We start from the raw sequence: 19834 nt of genomic DNA, 5'->3' as shown, positions 1-19834 counted from the left end.
AGCTACTCTGAAACTGCTAACTCGTTTGTAATCGCAATATTGCGCGTACGTCGGTCGCAATTTTAAGAAGCTAAGATTCACTCCCAGTAGGCGGCGGCTTAGCGTGTGTAACTCTGCTACATTCGCCTTGCGAGCGAACAACTCGGAATGAGGGCCATAGATTCACAGTTTTCCAAAATTAGGTTCAAGTTATTTTGAGCTATAGTTTGGTTAAGTGTTTTTATATAAGATTTGTTATGCTAGAAATTAGTAACAGATAAAAGTTTTTTCTGAATCATCAACTACTATTAAAATAACATTTATGAAAATGGATTTGTAAGCGAGCCATAAAAAAATTACATCATGAATTGTGATCTATAATATCACTGAATATCTCATTTAAATTAAATGATTTGTTATTATGGATTCAGTGAAAATATATTGGAACCACTCACCTTGAAGCGGTTGATCAAATCATAACGTGTGAGTAATTCATAAAAGATGAATTTGAGTGCATGATCACCACTAGCATCATTTAGTGCAAACACATCAAAGGACCACTTGTCAACATTCTGCAAGAGAGTAAAGTGTACAATCATTAATTCCAATTTCCACATATTCCTCACATTCATTTCATATTAACTTACATATTAAATACATATCTGATCTGGTATCCAGTCTCTAGGTCGATCATACTTAGGTCGACAGTGCCTTTTTTCCCCGCTTTTTGAACTTTTTCATACTTTACGATCCATGTGGACTACAATTGGGAACGGTAACCTGTGCCGAGCGCAGCGGTAGCGGTGCACTACTTGGGGTTCCCGGTGACTCAACGAAGAAAACTAAACCAATTTATTTTAACAAAACTCATGTCGACATTTTGTCATGTCGACCTGGTACATGTCGACCTAATGCTCTTGTCGACCTATTTCAGGTGTTGACTTCGTTATCGTCGACCAATAGTGGTCTACCTAGACACTGTCGACCTAAGTTTGGTCGACTCTATGATCCACACCCATCTAATCTACAGAGGACAGTTATTGTTTCAAAAGTTAATCTTATATTAAACCATATAATTAATGTTATCTTAAAACACATTAACAGTAAACATCTAGTAATATAACTTTTTCTGTTTGTATTCAATATAGAGAATATACAATATGTTCAAAGGGTAAAAACTGAGTATCCGAGATAGATCGACAATGCAGTCAGTAGTGGAACTGCCGGAGACAACAGAGTCAGTTTCCGCCGGGCTCCAGCCCTGAAGAGGGCGCCTCCTCCATTGTCTCCCGGCCCATTCCATGCCCTTCCTTGCAGTTATATAGGAGCCTCCAAGCGGATGCTGCTCCTCTGCGACCTGGTGATCTGCTCTGCCTGCTGTGCTCCGGTCATGGTTGGATGTCACCCTGAGGTTGAGTGGACAGCTGAAAGACAGTGTGGATGCAAAGAGGAGGCTGACGCATTGAGGAAGCTTCTTTGAAACCTACGTCCAGTCAGTACAGTGGTCCGGGGGTGCACAGCGGGACTCTCACACAAAGTCCGAAGGTCCACAGGACGAGGATGATTATCTCCCCAGCCGCACAGGAGGTACTATCCTTACTCCTCTTCATACTTTTTCACAGGGCCAGCCAAGCTACTGTATACCAGCATTGCAATGTCTATAATATCAGTGTTGTGAAACCCCGACTGGCCCTGCAGCATAAGTGTCTTCTTATCTCCTTCTCCAGCATTCACATGCCATACCCCAGGGATGGATTGGCCATAGGGCTCACCAGGAAGATTCCTGGTAGGCCAACGTATGTGTGGGGCCTGTTTTGTGTGTTGTCTTGTGGCCCCACCGCACACATGACACGCAGCCCACCTCACTCAATACACTGCATTGCCCAAATTAATTCTGTTATTACATCTTTGTAGCACAGCAACTCTACCATCCACGCAGGGACGTGCAGTCAGGAAAGGCAGGGGAGGCAGTGCCTCCCCTGTCATTATTAATTAAAATAATACAAAGAAGATACTTATGACACAGCTACTGTGTCATAAGTATATGCTTCACCCTTTATATTATTTTAATTATTTTTAAACTGTGAAAAGATATGTTTTACGGTGTTTCGGCGGTGCCTCCTGCTGCCATTGAGAAAGGGTCGGAAGCCGGGGGCGGGTCCAAGCATCGGGCAGTAATAGCCCATTAGAAATATCCCACTGAGCGGCACCTTTAGAAGTGCCTCTTTGAGACAGAGGCGTGCTTTCAGCCCATATGAAAGCACGCCCCTGTCACTAGAGCAGATGTCATTGGGCAGTGGGCAGGGCCGGACTGGCTGTAGTTCAGATGGCCCCTCCTCCGCTGCCCACCGCCGCTGCAGCTTCTGCCCTCCGTCTGCCTGATGCCCACTGCACCGCTTTCCTGCTGCTGCCCTGGGGGGAGGAGGAGTAGGGAGCCCGGCAGCCCCACAAGACTTCCCCGGGAGAAGCCCAATTCCTGCGGTCGGACGCCCAGCGCAGGGGGAAGGGGGGAGGGCGCAGGAGGGAGAGGGGGGATAGATGGCTACCCCACCGCACGTCACTGGGCTGTTCTGCATATGCCCCATCCCCTGCTGCCCACCGCCGCAGCTGCTTCTGCTCTCCGTCTGCGCCGCTCTCCTGCCTGCTGGGAGTACCCGTGTCGCTCCTCCACTCTGCCACTACTGCTGCTGCCCTGGGGGGAGGAGGAGGGAGCAGGCAGCACCACAAAACTTCTGCGGGAGAAGCCCTCTTCCAGCGGACGCCCAGCACAGGGGGAAGTGGGGAGGACACAGTAGACAGTGGGGGAAAGGGGGGATAGATGGCTACCCCACTGCAGGTCACTGGGCTGTTCTGCAGATGACCCCTCCCCCGCTGCCAACAGCTACTGATGCTTCTGCTCCCCATCTGCCTGATGCCCTTCCTTGTCCTCTGCCCTCCTAACAGCAGCACCTGCTTCATCCAGGACTGGGGGCCCAGGACCACCCAGGTGAGGGAGTGGGGGGGGGGGCAGTTGGGCTGGGTGGGAAGTGACTGGGCAGCTCACCCCCAGATCACTTGGACTGCAGCTCGCCACCAGATGATCTGGGGGTGAGCTACAGTCCAAGTGATCTGAGGGTGAGCTGCAGTCCAGGTATCTCGGGGTGAGCTGCAGTACAAGTGATCTGGGCCAGATCACTTGGACTGCAGTTCACCCCCAGATCACTTGGACTGCAGGGAGAGGGAGGAATAAATAAAGTAGATGTAAAAAATATATATATTTATATCACAGCCGCCCGCTGACCAGCGCTCACTGCCGCACGCTGCACCGCCACTGAAAGCTGACCACCGCAGACCACAACTGGCGGTGGTCAGAGGGACATCAATGCCGCAGCAACGAAGGACAGCTTAGTACCGCCGCATCCCCCGCAGACCATGGGCTCATCCGCCACCAACGACCACAGTCCATTCCGCACCTCCGCTGCACATATCAGGTAATGTTCCCCTGCTTCCTTATGTCCCTGCTGCCACTCTCTCTCTCCCTGTCCCTGAATTTCGGCTCATACCGTGTGCTGTAATGTGAATTTCGGCTCATACCATGTGCTGTAATGTGAATTGTGGCTCATACTGTGTGCTGTAGTGTGAATTTTTGGCTCATACCGTGTGCTGTAATGTGAATTGTGGCTCATACCGTGTGCTGTAATGTGAATTGTGGCTCATACCGTGTGCTGTAATGTGAATTTCGGCTCATACCGTGTGCTGTAATGTGAATTTCGGCTCATACCGTGTGCTGTAATGTGAATTTTGGCTCATACCGTGTGCTGTAATAGGAATTTCGGCCCATACCGTATGCTGTAATGGGAATTTCGGCTCATACCGTGTGCTGTAATGGGAATTTCGGCTCATACCGTGTGCTGTAATGGGAATTTCGGCTCATACCGTGTGCTGTAATGGGAATTTCGGCTCATACCGTGTGCTGTAATGGGAATTTCGGCTCATACCGTATGCTGTAATGTGAATTTTGGCTCATACCATATGCTGTAATGGGAATTTCGGCTCATACCATGTGCTGTAATGTGAATTTCGGCTCATACTGTGTGGTATAAGGTGAAAGGGGCACCACTACTAGATAGTATAAGGGGTCCTACTACACTGTAGGACACGCCCCCATTTGAGTGGTCACGCCCCCTTTTCCGGAGGCGCGTGCGTAATTGTAACCTTCACGTTTCCATACCCCCACTTCAAAATTTCCACTTCGACCACTGTGTTTGTATATATATATATATATATATATAATCTCAGTGCCTCCCCAGCCAATGACCTCACCGCACGTCACTGCCATCCAGTGATGCTGCCATGGCTACACAGTATCTCTTGTGCTGCCCATGTCAGGCCATTTCTACAAAATGTTTCAGGGACACTTTTAGTTCCCAATCTGCCCCTGGTCTCAGATACAACTGAAGCAAAAGGCGCAAGGAAGGGCGCAATTACATACAATCAGGCCCTGTGATGAGGGATCTCGCCCTCCTCAACAGACAGCACCCCCTAATCAGACCGCACCACCATCAGGGCTGCTTCAATAAATGTCCCGGGCTGGTTATCTATTCCAATCTGCCCCTGCCGTACCTTCATCTGCCCATTCACTGCATGCACATAGGGAGTCAGTAGGAGCTGGATACTGATGCTGGAACTGCAATCTACAATCCTCTTACTGTACACATGCAACATACGTTATCACTATATGTGTCAATATAATAGTGGTAAATAAACTAATTGTGAATTTAACAAAATATTCTGACTTTTGCTCAAAATGCAAGCAAGATCCTGTTTGGCATCAGTCACTAATTGTGGCATAACACACACTATGGGATAATCCTGCTTGTCAGTATTGTTAGATTAGACTACTGCGATTATTGTTCTTTGGACTATATAAAACTGAACTACATTCCCCCGGTCACATATATTTGAAACTGTGTTACTTTGACTGCTAATTATATTAACATCTGCTCATAGGAGACAGATCCTGTAGTTTAGATTACGTTCCTCAGGTTTGATCTAGGGGCATCGGAACAGGGGGGAGGGGGCAAGGGGGCAGCTTTCCCCCCTAAATATGACAGAGGCGCAGGGGAGCGACTATCTACGGATCCCTGCAGGTGGCATCTCCTTTAAAAACAGCCTGCTACCGGTGTTGTGTCCTGTCTCATACATGCTGATACTTCCGCATTCTGCGGGAGGCTCCCACTCCAGAGGCCAGTCTCACTCTGCCCCGGAAAACCTGCTGAATTCCCTGGAATCCTCCAGCCCTCCGTGAAATGCAGACCAGGGGGCGGAACTTGATGGCCGGACACAGCACACAGCGTCACCGCACAGCAGAGCATATACCAGTGGCAGTGCAGGGCAGGCATAGAGACCACTTTGCAGCGGCGGCAGCAGCGGACCCTCCCTCGCGTCTCCTCCGAACATTGGAAGCATCTGGCAGTTGGGAGGGGGCGTGATGGGGGAACTGGCTGAAGCAGAACTTTTTGAGTTCGGAGGCAGCTCGGAGCTCAGGGGAGAAGCAGAGGTAGGAGTGTATGTAGTCTGGTCTGCACCAGACTCCTGTGCGTGTATTTAGAACATTAAGTATAAGAGTTGAAATATGAATTATAAATATCTAACACTGGTTAAAAATGAAATCAAATTATATAGACTTGAATTGTTTGCTATTTTCTGTAAAATGCCAGTGTTGTATGTCTAGTGAGTGTGTGTGTGTGTGTGTGTGTGTGTGTGTGTGTGTGTGTGTGTGTGTGTGTTGTAGACTGGCACTGCCCCCTGTGTGTGTGAGTGCAGGCTGGCAATGACCCCTGTGTACTACTGCAGGACAGTCCTCTGAGCGGCAATAGGCTCATCCATAGGGGGAGCTAGACACGCCCTTTAGGTAGAGCATGACACGCCCCTTCAGCATCGTGCCGTGCGAATTCTAATACTGCATAGAATCTCCCTGAAACTTGTTTCCAAAAGTAGGCAAGTATGTCCTATCTTCGTTTGTTGTGTCCTAGCCGCTGCTGGCTGTCTCTCCTTCACAGTTGCATTACTGGGAGGAGGTGTGGCTATGGTCCCGGGATGTCCCAGCCTGGCCTCGCCCCTTCCCCCTAATGCACCTGTGAAGGAGAGACAGCCACCGGCGGCTAGGACCCAACGAATATAGGAGGACACAGCACCCTGCGGTAACAGGCTCTTTTTAAAGGAGACGCCGCCCGCGTGGGACTGCAGGTAAGCGCTCATCCGCACAGTGGTGGGGAGCTAAAAAGGTAGAGGAGGGCGCCAAAATAATTTTTTTCTATCCCCCCTTCCCCCCCCCCCTCCAACCTAAAATCATTCCGGCGCCCCTGGACTGATATATTGTCTGATTTTTTTAATACAAAGGTTACTATGCAACTTTGTCTTTACAAACACTGAAGCTGTCAATAAGTAAATAACTGTATATTTACTTTTTTATTCACTAATTTAGTTATATACATATATAAATATGTATATCTCTCCTTCCTCCCCCACACACATCCCCCAGCCTGTGTCTGCCTCTCCCCCCCACCCCCCCACACCCCACAGTCTGCCTCTCCCCAATGACTCCATGCTGCATTCCAGGTTCCCTGACCCCATTCCCAAGCCCTGTATCCCCTCAGCAAGCCACACTTACCCTGGGGGGAGACTCACCTGTGCTGCACTCCCCAGTACCCAGACACAAACACTGTACAGCGGGTACCATGTGGCTCTCACACCCCACCAGAAGAGGCCGGCCAGCGGAGCTACTGCCATGTCCCATTACTGCATGCAACAGAGCTGGACCCGGAAAAGAGCGGGTGCACATTCATGCAGCACAGTCACTGTGTGTGAGAGGCTCCTGTCACTCTGAGGCTGCGCCCTCACTGCCTACAGCTTGCTGCCCTATTTGGAAAAGATGGCTCACATCCCTGCCGGGCTCTAATCGGTGTATACTTGGGGCCCCTCTGATCCTTGGGACCTGGTACAGGTGTCCCCTTTGACCCCTCCTGTCACCAGCCCTGGTAATAATATTTATTGACAAGCATTGACAGTATACATCAGGGCCGTAACCTGGTGTGTGCCAGAGGTGCCTTGCCCACAGCGCATATGCACTGTGGGTGCACCATCTGGCAGCATCACCAGCGTGGCCGCTCTCTCTCAATCAAAGCTGCCTGCCTACCCTGCCCGCGCTGACTTGTGGTGTGCTCTCAGCTCCACTGCTGCTGAGCGCACCCACTATACAAGCATCGGATGCTTCCCCCCCTCCACCCTTCCCTGTCGTGTCTCCAGGCCAGATACTACAGGACCTACTAATCACGCCTTGTTATTTCTGTCTATGCTGCTTACATTCCTCCTGACTCCCTTCCATAGGACCACCCCCTTCACTCCATTAGCCCACCACCTTCTTTCCCTTAGCCCACTTCCTTCTACCACTCTACATTGCTCCCTCCTGTCCGTCTGACCAGGCCTGCCCCTTCTTCTTCTCAGCCCGCCCTCTTCCACTCTACCTTGCTCTCTCCCGACCAGCCAGTGAGGTCACGCCCGCCTCCTCCTTCCACTGCACGCTGCTGGTCTGATGCTCCGTTGGGGAGAGGACTCACGGTGAGTACATGTAGATTAGAGAGGCATTGAGATGTTTTAATTTTATTGTGAGGCATGTAATGCAGTGTAGTGATGTAGTATGTGGTATGGGGGGGTTATAGTGTAGGTATGTAGTGCAGCATGTAGGGGGGTATGTGTAGTTATGTAGTGTGTCGTATAGGGCAGGGCTGTAACTAGGTGTGTGCCAGCGGTGTCTGGGCGCAGGACCGCCAGCAACACATGCAGGGCCACAACCACCGCCGCTCTGCTGCCGTAATGTGTAAAAAATGGGGATTCTGCCTGCCGTAATGTGTAAAAAAGGAGAATTCTGCCTGCTGTAATGTGTAAAAAAAGGGGATTCTGCTGCCGTAATGTGTAAAAAGGGGGATTCTGCTGCCATAATGTGTAAAAAAAAAAGTGGGACTCTGCTGCCATAATGTGTAAAAAGGGGGACTCTGCTGCCGTAATGTGTGAAAAGGGGGATTCTGCTGCTGTAATGTGTAAAAAAGGGGACTCTGCTGTTGTAATGTGTGAAAAGGGGACTCTGCTGCCTAATGTGTAAAAAGGGGGACTTTGCCTGCTGTAATGTGTAAAAAGGGGAATTCTGCTGCCGTAATATGTAAAAAAGGGGACTCTGCTGTTGTAATGTGTATAAAGGGGACTCTGCTGCCTAAAGTGTAAAAAGGGGGACTTTGCCTGCCGTAATGTGTAAAAAGGGGGACTCTGCCTGCAGTAATGTATAAAAAGGGGGACTCTTACTTATTTGCATGTTTTCATTATTGTAACTTAGAATAATAAATGCTTATCCTTTTTAATATGTCCTGTATCAGTCTCCATATTTAACACATTTTATCCCTGAACTTAGTCGCTTGATTTTTTCAACCAACAACAATACCTATCGTTTATCTCTCTGTGTATTCCCCCAAAAAGGAGTTTTCTCTCCTATCTTTTTCTCTCTATGGGGAAAGATTCATCAACATTTACAGCTCGCAGCAGTGGGCAGAAAAGGTATACTATTACTAGAGATGTGCGGGTTCGGATTTACATGGATCTCAAAATGGCAACTTATTGGTTCTCGGATGTCATGTGCTTTGGATAGCCAATAAGAAAAATGTGGATAAATCCAAAACTTGCTTTAATTTTGGCATTAAGAACCGAGTAAATCCGAACCTGCACATCTCTATTACCCAAAAAAGAATAACAGTACATTCTAATGAAGTGCAAGCCCTACGTGGGACGGGGGTTCATGTGTGTGTGTGTGGGGGTGTCTTGGGTGTGTGTGTGTGTGGGGGGGGTTCTGCCCACTTTTGATTACTCTTCATTTTAAAAGCATATTACTCTGCCATTATATATTTATAGATACACCTTCAGTGTTACCAAATTTATATATAACCCCCCAGAGCTACTATATATATATATATATAGATAGTAGCACTGGAGGGGTTGGGTGCAGAATCCACACATTCAGTATGGAGTCGGTCAGAATACCCCCATAATTCTGACACATTTTGGTAAGTAGGCTAACCTTACTCCTTACCCTAACCCTCCCTAGCCACAGCCTAACCCTAACCCACCCCTCCTGCAGCCTAACACTAACTTACTGAAACCCAACCCAAACTGCCCCCGACTACAGCCTAACTCTAGCCCCCCGCTAGTGCCTAACCCTAACCCCCCCATCCCTCCCGCAGCCTAACTCTAACCTTCCCTCCTGATGCCTAATATTAACCCTCCCCTCCAGCAGCGTTATATGTAAGGGGTACTACTACTGTGGGCATTATGCGTGGCACTACTACTGTGGGCATTGTATATAAGGGGCACTACTGTGTAGCATGACGTGACTAAGGGGCACTACTGTGTCACGTAATGTGAATAAGGGACACTACTGTGTGTCATAACTTGAAGGGTGTAGTATGGTATGCCGACGTTCGGGCTCCCGGCGACCAGCATACCGGCGCCAGGAGGCCGACCGCCGGCATACCGACAGCGTGGCGAGCACAAAGGAGCCCCTTGCGGGCTCGCTGCGCTCGCCGCGCTACGGGCACGGTGGCGCGCGTACTATTTTATTCTCCCTCCAGGGGGGTCGTGGACCCCCACGAGGGAGAATAGTTGTCGGTATGCCGGGTGTCGGGATTCCGGCGCCGGTATACTGTGCGCCGGGATCCCGACATTCGGCATACAGAAGACCACCCAACTTGAATAAGGGACACTACTATGTGGTGTAATATGAATCAGGGACACTACGTGCAATGTAATGTGAATAAGATTGTGCTACTGTGTGGATGAATCTGTTCTGTACAGTACATCAAGTCTTATCAACAGTCCCACAGTAAAGGCCACTATAAATTAATCTTACAGTATTTTTGTTCTTATGCCCCACCAGACTAAATAAAATGTCGTTACATACTATGGCGAGATGTTACAATTTTCCAAAATTACTTTCCTTCGGGACTCCATTTAATTATATAGCTTTCACTCAATATTTAAATATTAGAAAATGTTGTAAACTCTGAAACATGAAAAATCAAAATACTCTGCTGAGCGGGTTGCGCCGGTCCTGGGTATGGCTAAAGTTACTACTGCATGTCTCTCAGCTGAGGAAAGGCTTTTTATCTCCACTAAGGAGCTTGGCTTAGAGTAGGCTTCGCCCACCACTCTTTAACTTAGTTGAAAAGCTATTGAGCAGAACTGAAAGAAAGAATCAGGGACAACATTTTTTTAAGGATTTCAGAGTGCTGCCTAGAGATACAGTATATTCGGATTTAATGGTGTAGAGGAGAGGGAAGTTATGGGATCAAGTATGTGATTACAAAAGACCATAAAACTGCTATGGACATTTTGGTTAAGGAAAGTACAGTATTTGACTCAGAGTTGCATGCAAGTTGACAGCATCACTGTACTGTATGCTCACACACCACGCCTATCCATCCAATTGTGACTGTAAAGGGGGAACGTGTTTTGGGAAAGTGGGCAGGCTGCATCATAATGGTCGGCATTATGATGCAATTGGTCACCATGGCCCCAACCCCCAGTACAAGGGGGCAGGGGCATGTTGGTGCAATTTAGTGTGAATCACATTGTAGGCCACCCAGACTGCCCAATTTTGATTCATAAGTGGGTGGGTGTTGGGTGGCTGTGACTGAGTGGCAGGCGGCTCTGGGTGACTTGCCCACTCTTCTGGTTTGCCAGGAGCGCCACCCGATTTTTTGGACCCTCCTGGCCGTTCTGTGAGAATAGACAAATATGAGAAGTAGGCATTTGCGCTAGCCCTGTCCTTGATGCAAAAGATCCACCCGATATCAGATGGATCTCTGCATACACTCCACTCTGAATAATCCGCAGTTCCACCTACATGCCCACAGAAATCAAAATGTGGCTGAGATGTGTTCATCTCTGATTCACCTGTAGTTGCTCAAAGTTGTGTATACAAAGCATGAACGGTGCAAAAAATATTGTAAGATCTCTGCAAAGTTAACTACTTTCAAGGAGCCGCTTAGTGTCCTTGTAGAAAGATTAACTATTTAATATTAAATTCTGTATTACCCATAGTGTCTTTCTAGTATTTTGGCTTAAGTATGTATTATTATATAGTGTACAAATCTTAAAAGTCATGTAACAGCTGATGTAATTCTGGCAACAAATGCAAACCAGGCCTGTCTATTTAAACCCTACCCTGACTACAGATACAGTAGATGCCAGAGTATCGGATGCTAGGATTAATGCAAGTGTACCCTGTACATTTGAAATTGCTGACACAGTTGTTTTAATCTGGCATGCTTGCTGATTGACCCCTTGGCTAATCTGGATCTCCTGCTTTGACCTTGGCTAAATGGCATGACTAATCTCTACATTATTTCTTGGCATATATGAGACTGATCCATGTACCAAACCAACTTTGGACCTTGCTTCAGCCTATCATGATAATACACATCATAGGGGGCCTATATACCATGTACAGGCCAAATGCCCTTGTAGGTGACCTTGGAAAAAAAACTACTGGTGCTTTAGATTCTGGGCCATTGTACTAGTCAGTGTTTAGCTTATTGTAAAGAATCCATTATCGTGAATTATGACAATTGCATTTTTATGTTATATACAGTGAATTCTTTTTTTTCTATGAAAAAAGGTGCTCACCTAAATGGCTGAAGGTCCTCTGATGCAATTGGTCACCATGGCCCCACCCCCCAGTACAAGGGGGCAGGGGCATGTTGGTGCAATTTAGTGTGAATCACATTGTAGGCCACCCAGATATCATTTTAACATATATTGTAATTATTTAGTATGTATTTGGAGAGGAGTGAAGGTGCTGTGGAAGGGTGTTCAGAATGTGTGGAGGTTGTTTTCATAGCACGCTCTGTGTGCATCAGGTTCAACCAACATGATTTATATGAGTTGCAGTGGGGACTCATTCCTGTATGTATTATGTATTATGTTTGTCTCCTAGCAATTTGGGTGCTGGCTGCTATGTGCAGCACACCTGGCCTTGTTACCTGACTCCAGCCTGATGTCTCTTGTGATTGGTCTGGCTCCCTTTCATTAGGGGTTCTAGACAGTTCCTGCTGCCGGTGATATTCCCTAGTTCCTGTTTCCTAGTGAAGCCTGTCACACGGTCGCTGTACACTGTACAGTTCTATGTTCCTGTGCTCTAGTCTGTCTCAGCCCTGCATCCTTGTACCTTGTCTCAAGTCCTCAAGATGCTGTCTCTGCCAGTCCTGCATCCGTGCCCTGTTGGATCCTGTCCAGTGTGGTGTGGTGTGGGGTGTGGTGCCCCTGGACTGGCTGAGCTGGATGGCTTTAGTGTGGCATACCTTTACATTCTATTAACACTTATCACTGACTGATTTCTTTAACACTATTTCTTATTTTAATTACATCTCATTTTTGTATCACTTTCTTTATAGCTTCGGCTTCCTAACACTAATTTATTAACACTATAGTTTTTCATGGTATGCTGCCCTGGACATTCTGGCTTATGCTGATTTTTTTTTGTTTTTGTGCCACACCCTGCACCCAGATATAGCCTTAGGGACCCCAAATATACAGAGAGGCCTTGATGCGGCTTTGGGGCTAATTCATACATTTGCGCAAATATATGTAACTGAGATCTCTAATATTGTGTGGGATTTAAATCTGGTTACTGTTATCATTCAGAGTGCTGGGGGAAACAAAATGCCTTTTTTTCTTGCTTAGAAATACCCCTCCCTTTCAAGCACCTGAATTATATCACTAAGCTAATTGAGCATCTGCCACTATATATGTCAGATCCTGTCCAGTACCTGCTATCCTTTGTCCATTCCTGCTCCATGTCCTTTTCTTGCCGTGGCCCTCCAGTTACTCTCGTGTTGGTTCCTGATGCATGTCCAGGCTCATTTCAAGTCTTTGTGAATATATCATTCCAGTCCTAGTTCCATACAAATACAACCTGTGTGTCTGTAGATGACTTCTGAAGTAAAGTATATTCACTCCAGCCGTGCCAATAAGTCCCAAGCCTGCAGCATATCGGGTACTCATCTAAGCCTATGTATGTTTCTCATTGTAAGGGAGCTTGTATTTCAAAGTGTAGCTTGGATTTGTAAGTGTATGCGAGTTGGAATTCAGCAGAAGCAGGAGCTGGTAGCCGAGTGAAAAGGAGGTGCAGTGAGCTGGAACAACTGCAACTGCTAAGTGGAGTATCGGTGCCGCAGGAGAGGTCCCACTCAGAGGGGGCACTGGAGTACTATGGCTGCATAAAAGCGAAGGACCAAGGACCGCACAAAGATAGATAAGTATAAGCCAGCTTAATTATTGTATAAGTGAGTGTTTGCCCAGATTGTTTGTCTTCTACTTTTTCTTTTTGCTTCTTTTTCTTTGAGAGTAACAGGGAGTTATACCTTACAAACAATATGGGAGGGGCTGTGATTGGGGACCTCACTCAGTGCATGTCGTGCAAGATGTATGCACACCTGGAGCTACCGGCCCAGTGTGATTACATCTGCACGAGGTGTGTGCGAATGGTTGCCCTGGAAGCCCATGTAACTGATCTAGAGCAAACCGTTACGCGTCTGAGGGAGATTCACAATCTCGAGCGAAGTTTAGACAGAACGGTGGAGGAGTTGCGGGAGGGGTCACTGGTAGAAGAGGATAATGATCAGGTAGCCAGCTGGGTCACAGTTAGAAGGAAGAAAAAGAGGGGGAGGCTCGACATCTCCGAACTATCAAACCCGAACATATTTGCCCGACTGGACGAGGAATCGGAGGATGATAGTGAAGAAATGACGGTGCCGGAGGAGACTGCTCTCTCTAGCATACAGAGGAGCGGTCCATCTGGCGCAGTTGGGATAAAAGATAGTGAGGTACCTAGTCAGATTGTGGTGGTAGGGGATTCTATCATCAGGAAGGCAGATAGGGCAATCTGCTACCGGGACCGTGATCGCCGTACAGTCTGTTGTCTCCAGGGTGATCGGGTACGGCACATCGCGGACCGGGTAGATAGATTGTTGGGAGGGGCTGGAAAAGACCCGGCAGTCTTGGTGCACGTTGGCACCAATGACAAAGTTAGCGGAAGGTGGGATGTCCTTAAGAAAGACTATAGGGACTTAGGAAAGAAACTGAAGGCAAGGACATCTAAGGTAATATTCTCAGAAATATTACTAGTGCCACGCGCTAGTCCAGGGAGGCAGAGGGAGATTAGGGAGGTAAATGTGTGGTTTAGGGATTGGTGCAGGAAAGAAGGGTTTGTGTTCCTGGAACACTGGGCGGACTTCTCAGTCAGGCGCCATCTATTTTGTCGTGATGGATTGCGCCTGACTGAGGAGGGGGCAGCAGTGCTGGGGGGAAGGATGGTTAGATGGTTGGAGGAGATTTTAAACTAGGAGCCAGGGGGGAGGGTTTAGCTAGAAACTACGGGTCATGCAGTGAGAATAGTGGGGATGGCGGTAGTAAACGAAATGGGGGAGAAGTTGGGGGGAGGGTAAGGTAAGGTTACTAACATGGTTACTAAAAGAGATTTTACCAAAGCACTAACCAATGACGATTACAGGTCATCATTGCTACATAAGGTGAAAGATGTCCCTAACGCAAGGGAAAATACTTATCTTAGTTGTATGTATGTAAACGCTAGAAGCATTACTGGTAAAAAGGGCGAACTAGAAATACTTGCAGCAAGCAAACAGTATGATATTATAGGCATTACTGAAACCTGGTGAGACGAATCTCAAGATTGGACACTCAATCTAGAGGGCTATTCACTGTTTAGGAGAGACAGACTAAATAAAATGGGTGGAGGGGTGTGACTTTACGTAAAGCCGTTTTTAAAACCTGATATACGGGAAGATATTCAGGAGGGGATTGTAGACACTGTCGAAACATTATGGGTAGAGATTGCATGCGGGGAAAAAGGAATAAAAAAGTTAGTATTGGGTGTATGCTATAGGCCGCCTGGTATTAACGTATCTGATGAGGAATTGTTACTAAAGCAAATTGAAAGAGCATCAGGAGTAGGAGACATAGTAGTGATGGGAGATTTTAACTATCCAGAGATAAACTGGAAAAACGATTCATGTGATATTGCTAGGGGCAATATGTTTTTAAACACACTTAATGATAACTACTTAGTTCAACTAATTGAGGAACCAACTAGGTACAATGCCATCTTAGACCTGGTATTAACAACCAATGGGGATTTGGTAACAGGTATTATAGTAGGGGAACCCATAGAAAACAGCGACCACAATATGGTCACATTCAATATCAGTTTTCATAAGCAGCCCTATACTGTCTCAACTAGGACTCTAAACTTTAGCAAAGCGAATTTTGAAAAGATGAGGGTATTTTTCAGGGATATTGAATGGGAAGGTTTGTTTTTAGGAAAAAATACTACGGAGAAATGGGAGGTACTAAAATTCCTGCTAGCTAAAAATACTCTCAAATTTATTCCTACGAGCAGCAAAAAAAGGAATAAAAATCATAAACCGATGTGGCTTAACAAAAAGATAAAGGCACTTATGGGCAAAAAAAGGCGAGCATTTAAAAAATACAAATCTGACGGGGAAGCAGAGTCATTTCAGCACTATAAGGAATGTAACAAAATATGGAAAAAGGAAATAAGAGCGGCTAAAGTAGAAACTGAAAAACTAGTAGCAAAGGAAAGCAAAGTGAATCCCAAAAAATTCTTTAAATACATTAATAGCAAGAGATTAAAGAAGGAGAGTATAGGCCCTTTAAAAGACAAGTTGGGAGTCTTAAGCAAAAATGATAATGACATAGCGGACACACTAAATGAGTTTTTTCAACAGTATTTACTACAGAGGACCCAATTCAGGGACTAACACATAATCTCAATAATGAGAATATCCCACTGATGGGTACTTATTTAAGATAGGAAGTAGTCTGTGACCGATTAAAACATTTAAAGATGAATAAGTCACCAGGTCCCGATGGTATTCAACCAAGGGTTCTAATAAAGCTTCACTCTGAACTTGCAAAACCGCTATTTTTGATCTTTAAGTATTCAGTAATATCAGGTATGGTTCCCAAAGACTGGCGTATAGCGGAAGTAGTGCCTATATTCAAAAAGGGAAGTAAGTGCTGAACCAGGTAATTATAGACCAGTTAATCTTATATCTATAGTGGGGAAAGTATTGGAAGGTATTCTAAGAGATAGTATTCAGAAGTTCCTTGAAGTCAATAAGGTCATTAAAAGGAATCAACATGGGTTTATGAAGGACAGATCCTGTCAAACCAACTTACTTGGCTTTTATGAAACAGTAAGCGCAAACCTAGATCAGGGTAAAGAGGTGGATGTAATCTTTTTAGATTTTTCCAAAGCATTCGACACTGTACCACACATGAGACTTATCTACAAGCTACAAGAAACAGGGCTAGGAAGCATAATATGCACTTGGGTCAAAAACTGGTTAGATAATAGGGAGCAGCGCATTGTGGTTAATGGATCTTTTTCAAATTGGACTGAAGTGCTAAGTGGTGTGCCGCAAGGCTCAGTATTAGGATGGCTATTGCTCAATATTTTCATTAACGACCTAAGAGAAGGTCTAGAGAGCATGCTGTCAATTTTTGCAGATGATACCAAATTGTGTAAAGTTATAAATGCGGAGGGGGATGCTGAGTCGCTTCAGAACGACTTAGTTAAATTAGAAGCTTGGGCAGCGAAATGGAGAATGCGCTTCAATACAGACAAGTGTAAGGTAATGCACTGTGGTAACAAGAAAAAACATAACACCTACCTACTAAATGGGGTAAAATTAGGGGATTCTGTACTGAAAAAGGACTTAGGTGTCCTCATAGATAGCAAACTAAGCAGTAGTACCCAAAGTAGGACTGCAGCAAAGAAGGCTAATAAGATATTAGCATGCATAAAATGGTGAATTGATGCTAGGGACGAGAGTATTAAACTCCCGTTATATAAATCACTTGTGAGGCCACACCTTGAATACTGTGTACAATTCTGGGCACCATACTACTAAAAGGATGTCCTGGAGCTAGAAAAGGTTCAGAGGCGGGTGACCAAACTAATTAAGGGTATGGAGACTCTGGAATACGAGGAAAGGCTTGCAAGACTAGGCATGTTTACACTGGAAAAGAGGAAATTAAGAGGGGACATGATCAACATCTACAAATATATAAGGGGACAATATACAGATCTTGCGCAGGACCTGTTTTTGGTTAGATCAACACAGAGAACTCGTAGACACTCGCTCAGGTTAGAGGAGAGGAGATTCCGCACAATACGGTGTAAAGGCTTTTTTACGGTAAGGACGATACATGTTTGGAATTCCCTTCCTGAGGGAGTTGTAATGGCCGACTCAGTCAACACCTTTAAGAATGGGATAGATAAATTCCTAATGGATAAGGATATCCAGGGTTACGGGGCATAGTCACGCACTATGGTTATTATAAAAAAGAGGGGTAAAACGTAACGGCAGTCATCAACATCAGTCAAAATTTTATACAAAATAATCCTTCATAGGAGATCACAAATAGGTTGAACTCGATGGACAATTGTCTTTTTTCTATGTTTCTATGTTACAATCTGCAGCCTGGACATAGTTCATCTGGCAAGTCTTTCAGCAACTTAGTTCATGCTGTCAGCACTCTGCTTTAATCAGCACTTGATTGTTCCAGCAGTTAACAACCAGCTGACTAAGTTTCCTACAACTTACACCTCATTGCTTCAGTTACCATTGGCCTTCTGTGAATCCTGCACACTCCTAGTCCAGAAATCATCAGCCAGTATAATCTGCTAACCCGGCCTGCAATTAACTCCTGCTTTGTTGTATATCTGGTGTTAATCAAGTCATGCAGTCTTCATTTAGACAAGCTTAGTCTCTATAACCTAGCCAAAGTGTTTTCTATTAACCCCAGCCTTGCCAAAGAACGGTTGCCCTGGAAGCCCATGTAACTGATCTAGAGCAAACCGTTACGCGACTGAGGGAGATTCACAATCTCGAGCGAAGTTTAGACAGAACGGTGGAGGAGTTGCGGGAGGGGTCACTGGTAGAAGAGGATAATGATCAGGTAGCCAGCTGGGTCACAGTTAGAAGGAAGAAAAAGAGGGGGAGGCTCGACATCTCCGAACTATCAAACACGAACATATTTGCCCGACTGGACGAGGAATCGGAGGATGATAGTGAAGAAATGACGGTGCCGGAGGAGACTGCTCTCTCTAGCATACAGAGGAGCGGTCCATCTGGCGCAGTTGGGATAAAAGATAGTGAGGTACCTAGTCAGATTGTGGTGGTAGGGGATTCTATCATCAGGAAGGCAGATAGGGCAATCTGCTACCGGGACCGTGATCGCCGTACAGTCTGTTGTCTCCAGGGTGATCGGGTACGGCACATCGCGGACCGGGTAGATAGATTGTTGGGAGGGGCTGGAAAAGACCCGGCAGTCTTGGTGCACGTTGGCACCAATGACAAAGTTAGCGGAAGGTGGGATGTCCTTAAGAAAGACTATAGGGACTTAGGAAAGAAACTGAAGGCAAGGACATCTAAGGTAATATTCTCGGAAATATTACTAGTGCCACGCGCTAGTCCAGGGAGGCAGAGGGAGATTAGGGAGGTAAATGTGTGGCTTAGGGATTGGTGCAGGAAAGAAGGGTTTGTGTTCCTGGAACACTGGGCGGACTTCTCAGTCAGGCGCCATCTATTTTGTCGTGATGGATTGCACCTGACTGAGGAGGGGGCAGCAGTGCTGGGGGGAAGGATGGTTAGATGGTTGGAGGAGATTTTAAACTAGGAGCCAGGGGGGAGGGTTTAGCTAGAAACTACGGGTCATGCAGTGAGAATAGTGGGGATGGCGGTAGTAAACGAAATGGGGGAGAAGTTGGGGGGAGGGTAAGGTAAGGTTACTAACATGGTTACTAAAAGAGATTTTACCAAAGCACTAACCAATGACGATTACAGGTCATCATTGCTACATAAGGTGAAAGATGTCCCTAACGCAAGGGAAAATACTTATCTTAGTTGTATGTATGTAAACGCTAGAAGCATTACTGGTAAAAAGGGCGAACTAGAAATACTTGCAGCAAGCAAACAGTATGATATTATAGGCATTACTGAAACTTGGTGGGACGAATCTCACGATTGGACACTCAATCTAGAGGGCTATTCACTGTTTAGGAGAGACAGACTAAATAAAATGGGTGGAGGGGTGTGTCTTTACGTAAAGCCGTTTTTAAAACCTGATATACGGGAAGATATTCAGGAGGGGACTGTAGACACTGTCGAAACATTATGGGTAGAGATTGCATGCGGGAAAAAAGGAATAAAAAAGTTAGTATTGGGTGTATGCTATAGGCCGCCTGGTATTAACGTATCTGATGAGGAATTGTTACTAAAGCAAATTGAAAGAGCATCAGGAGTAGGAGACATAGTAGTGATGGGAGATTTTAACTATCCAGAGATAAACTGGAAAAACGATTCATGTGATATTGCTAGGGGCAATATGTTTTTAAACACACTTAATGATAACTACTTAGTTCAACTAATTGAGGAACCAACTAGGTACAATGCAATCTTAGACCTGGTATTAACAACCAATGGGGATTTGGTAACAGGTATTATAGTAGGGGAACCCATAGAAAACAGCGACCACAATATGGTCACATTCAATATCAGTTTTCATAAGCAGCCCTATACTGTCTCAACTAGGACTCTAAACTTTAGCAAAGCGAATTTTGAAAAGATGAGGGTATTTTTCGGGGATATTGAATGGGAAGGTTTGTTTTTAGGAAAAAATACTACGGAGAAATGGGAGGTACTAAAATTCCTGCTAGCTAAAAATA

General features: G+C 46.0%; 1 protein-coding gene across 6 annotated transcripts in view; it reads right to left on the bottom strand.

Annotated features, from left to right (window-relative positions):
• The window catches only part of PDE1C (phosphodiesterase 1C), a 1445089-nt gene that overhangs the window by 439633 nt on the left and 985622 nt on the right, over window positions 1-19834 (bottom strand). For all 6 annotated transcript variants that reach the window (XM_063922562.1, XM_063922563.1, XM_063922564.1 and 3 more), the window contains one exon: window positions 435-551. In XM_063922562.1, the coding sequence (XP_063778632.1) occupies window positions 435-551 (117 nt within the window). The remainder of the gene's footprint in view (window positions 1-434; window positions 552-19834) is intronic.

Source organism: Pseudophryne corroboree, chromosome 5 (genome assembly GCF_028390025.1).
Source record: "Pseudophryne corroboree isolate aPseCor3 chromosome 5, aPseCor3.hap2, whole genome shotgun sequence".
Lineage (NCBI taxonomy): Eukaryota > Metazoa > Chordata > Amphibia > Anura > Myobatrachidae > Pseudophryne > Pseudophryne corroboree.
This window is presented reverse-complemented; position numbering and strand designations above follow the sequence as displayed.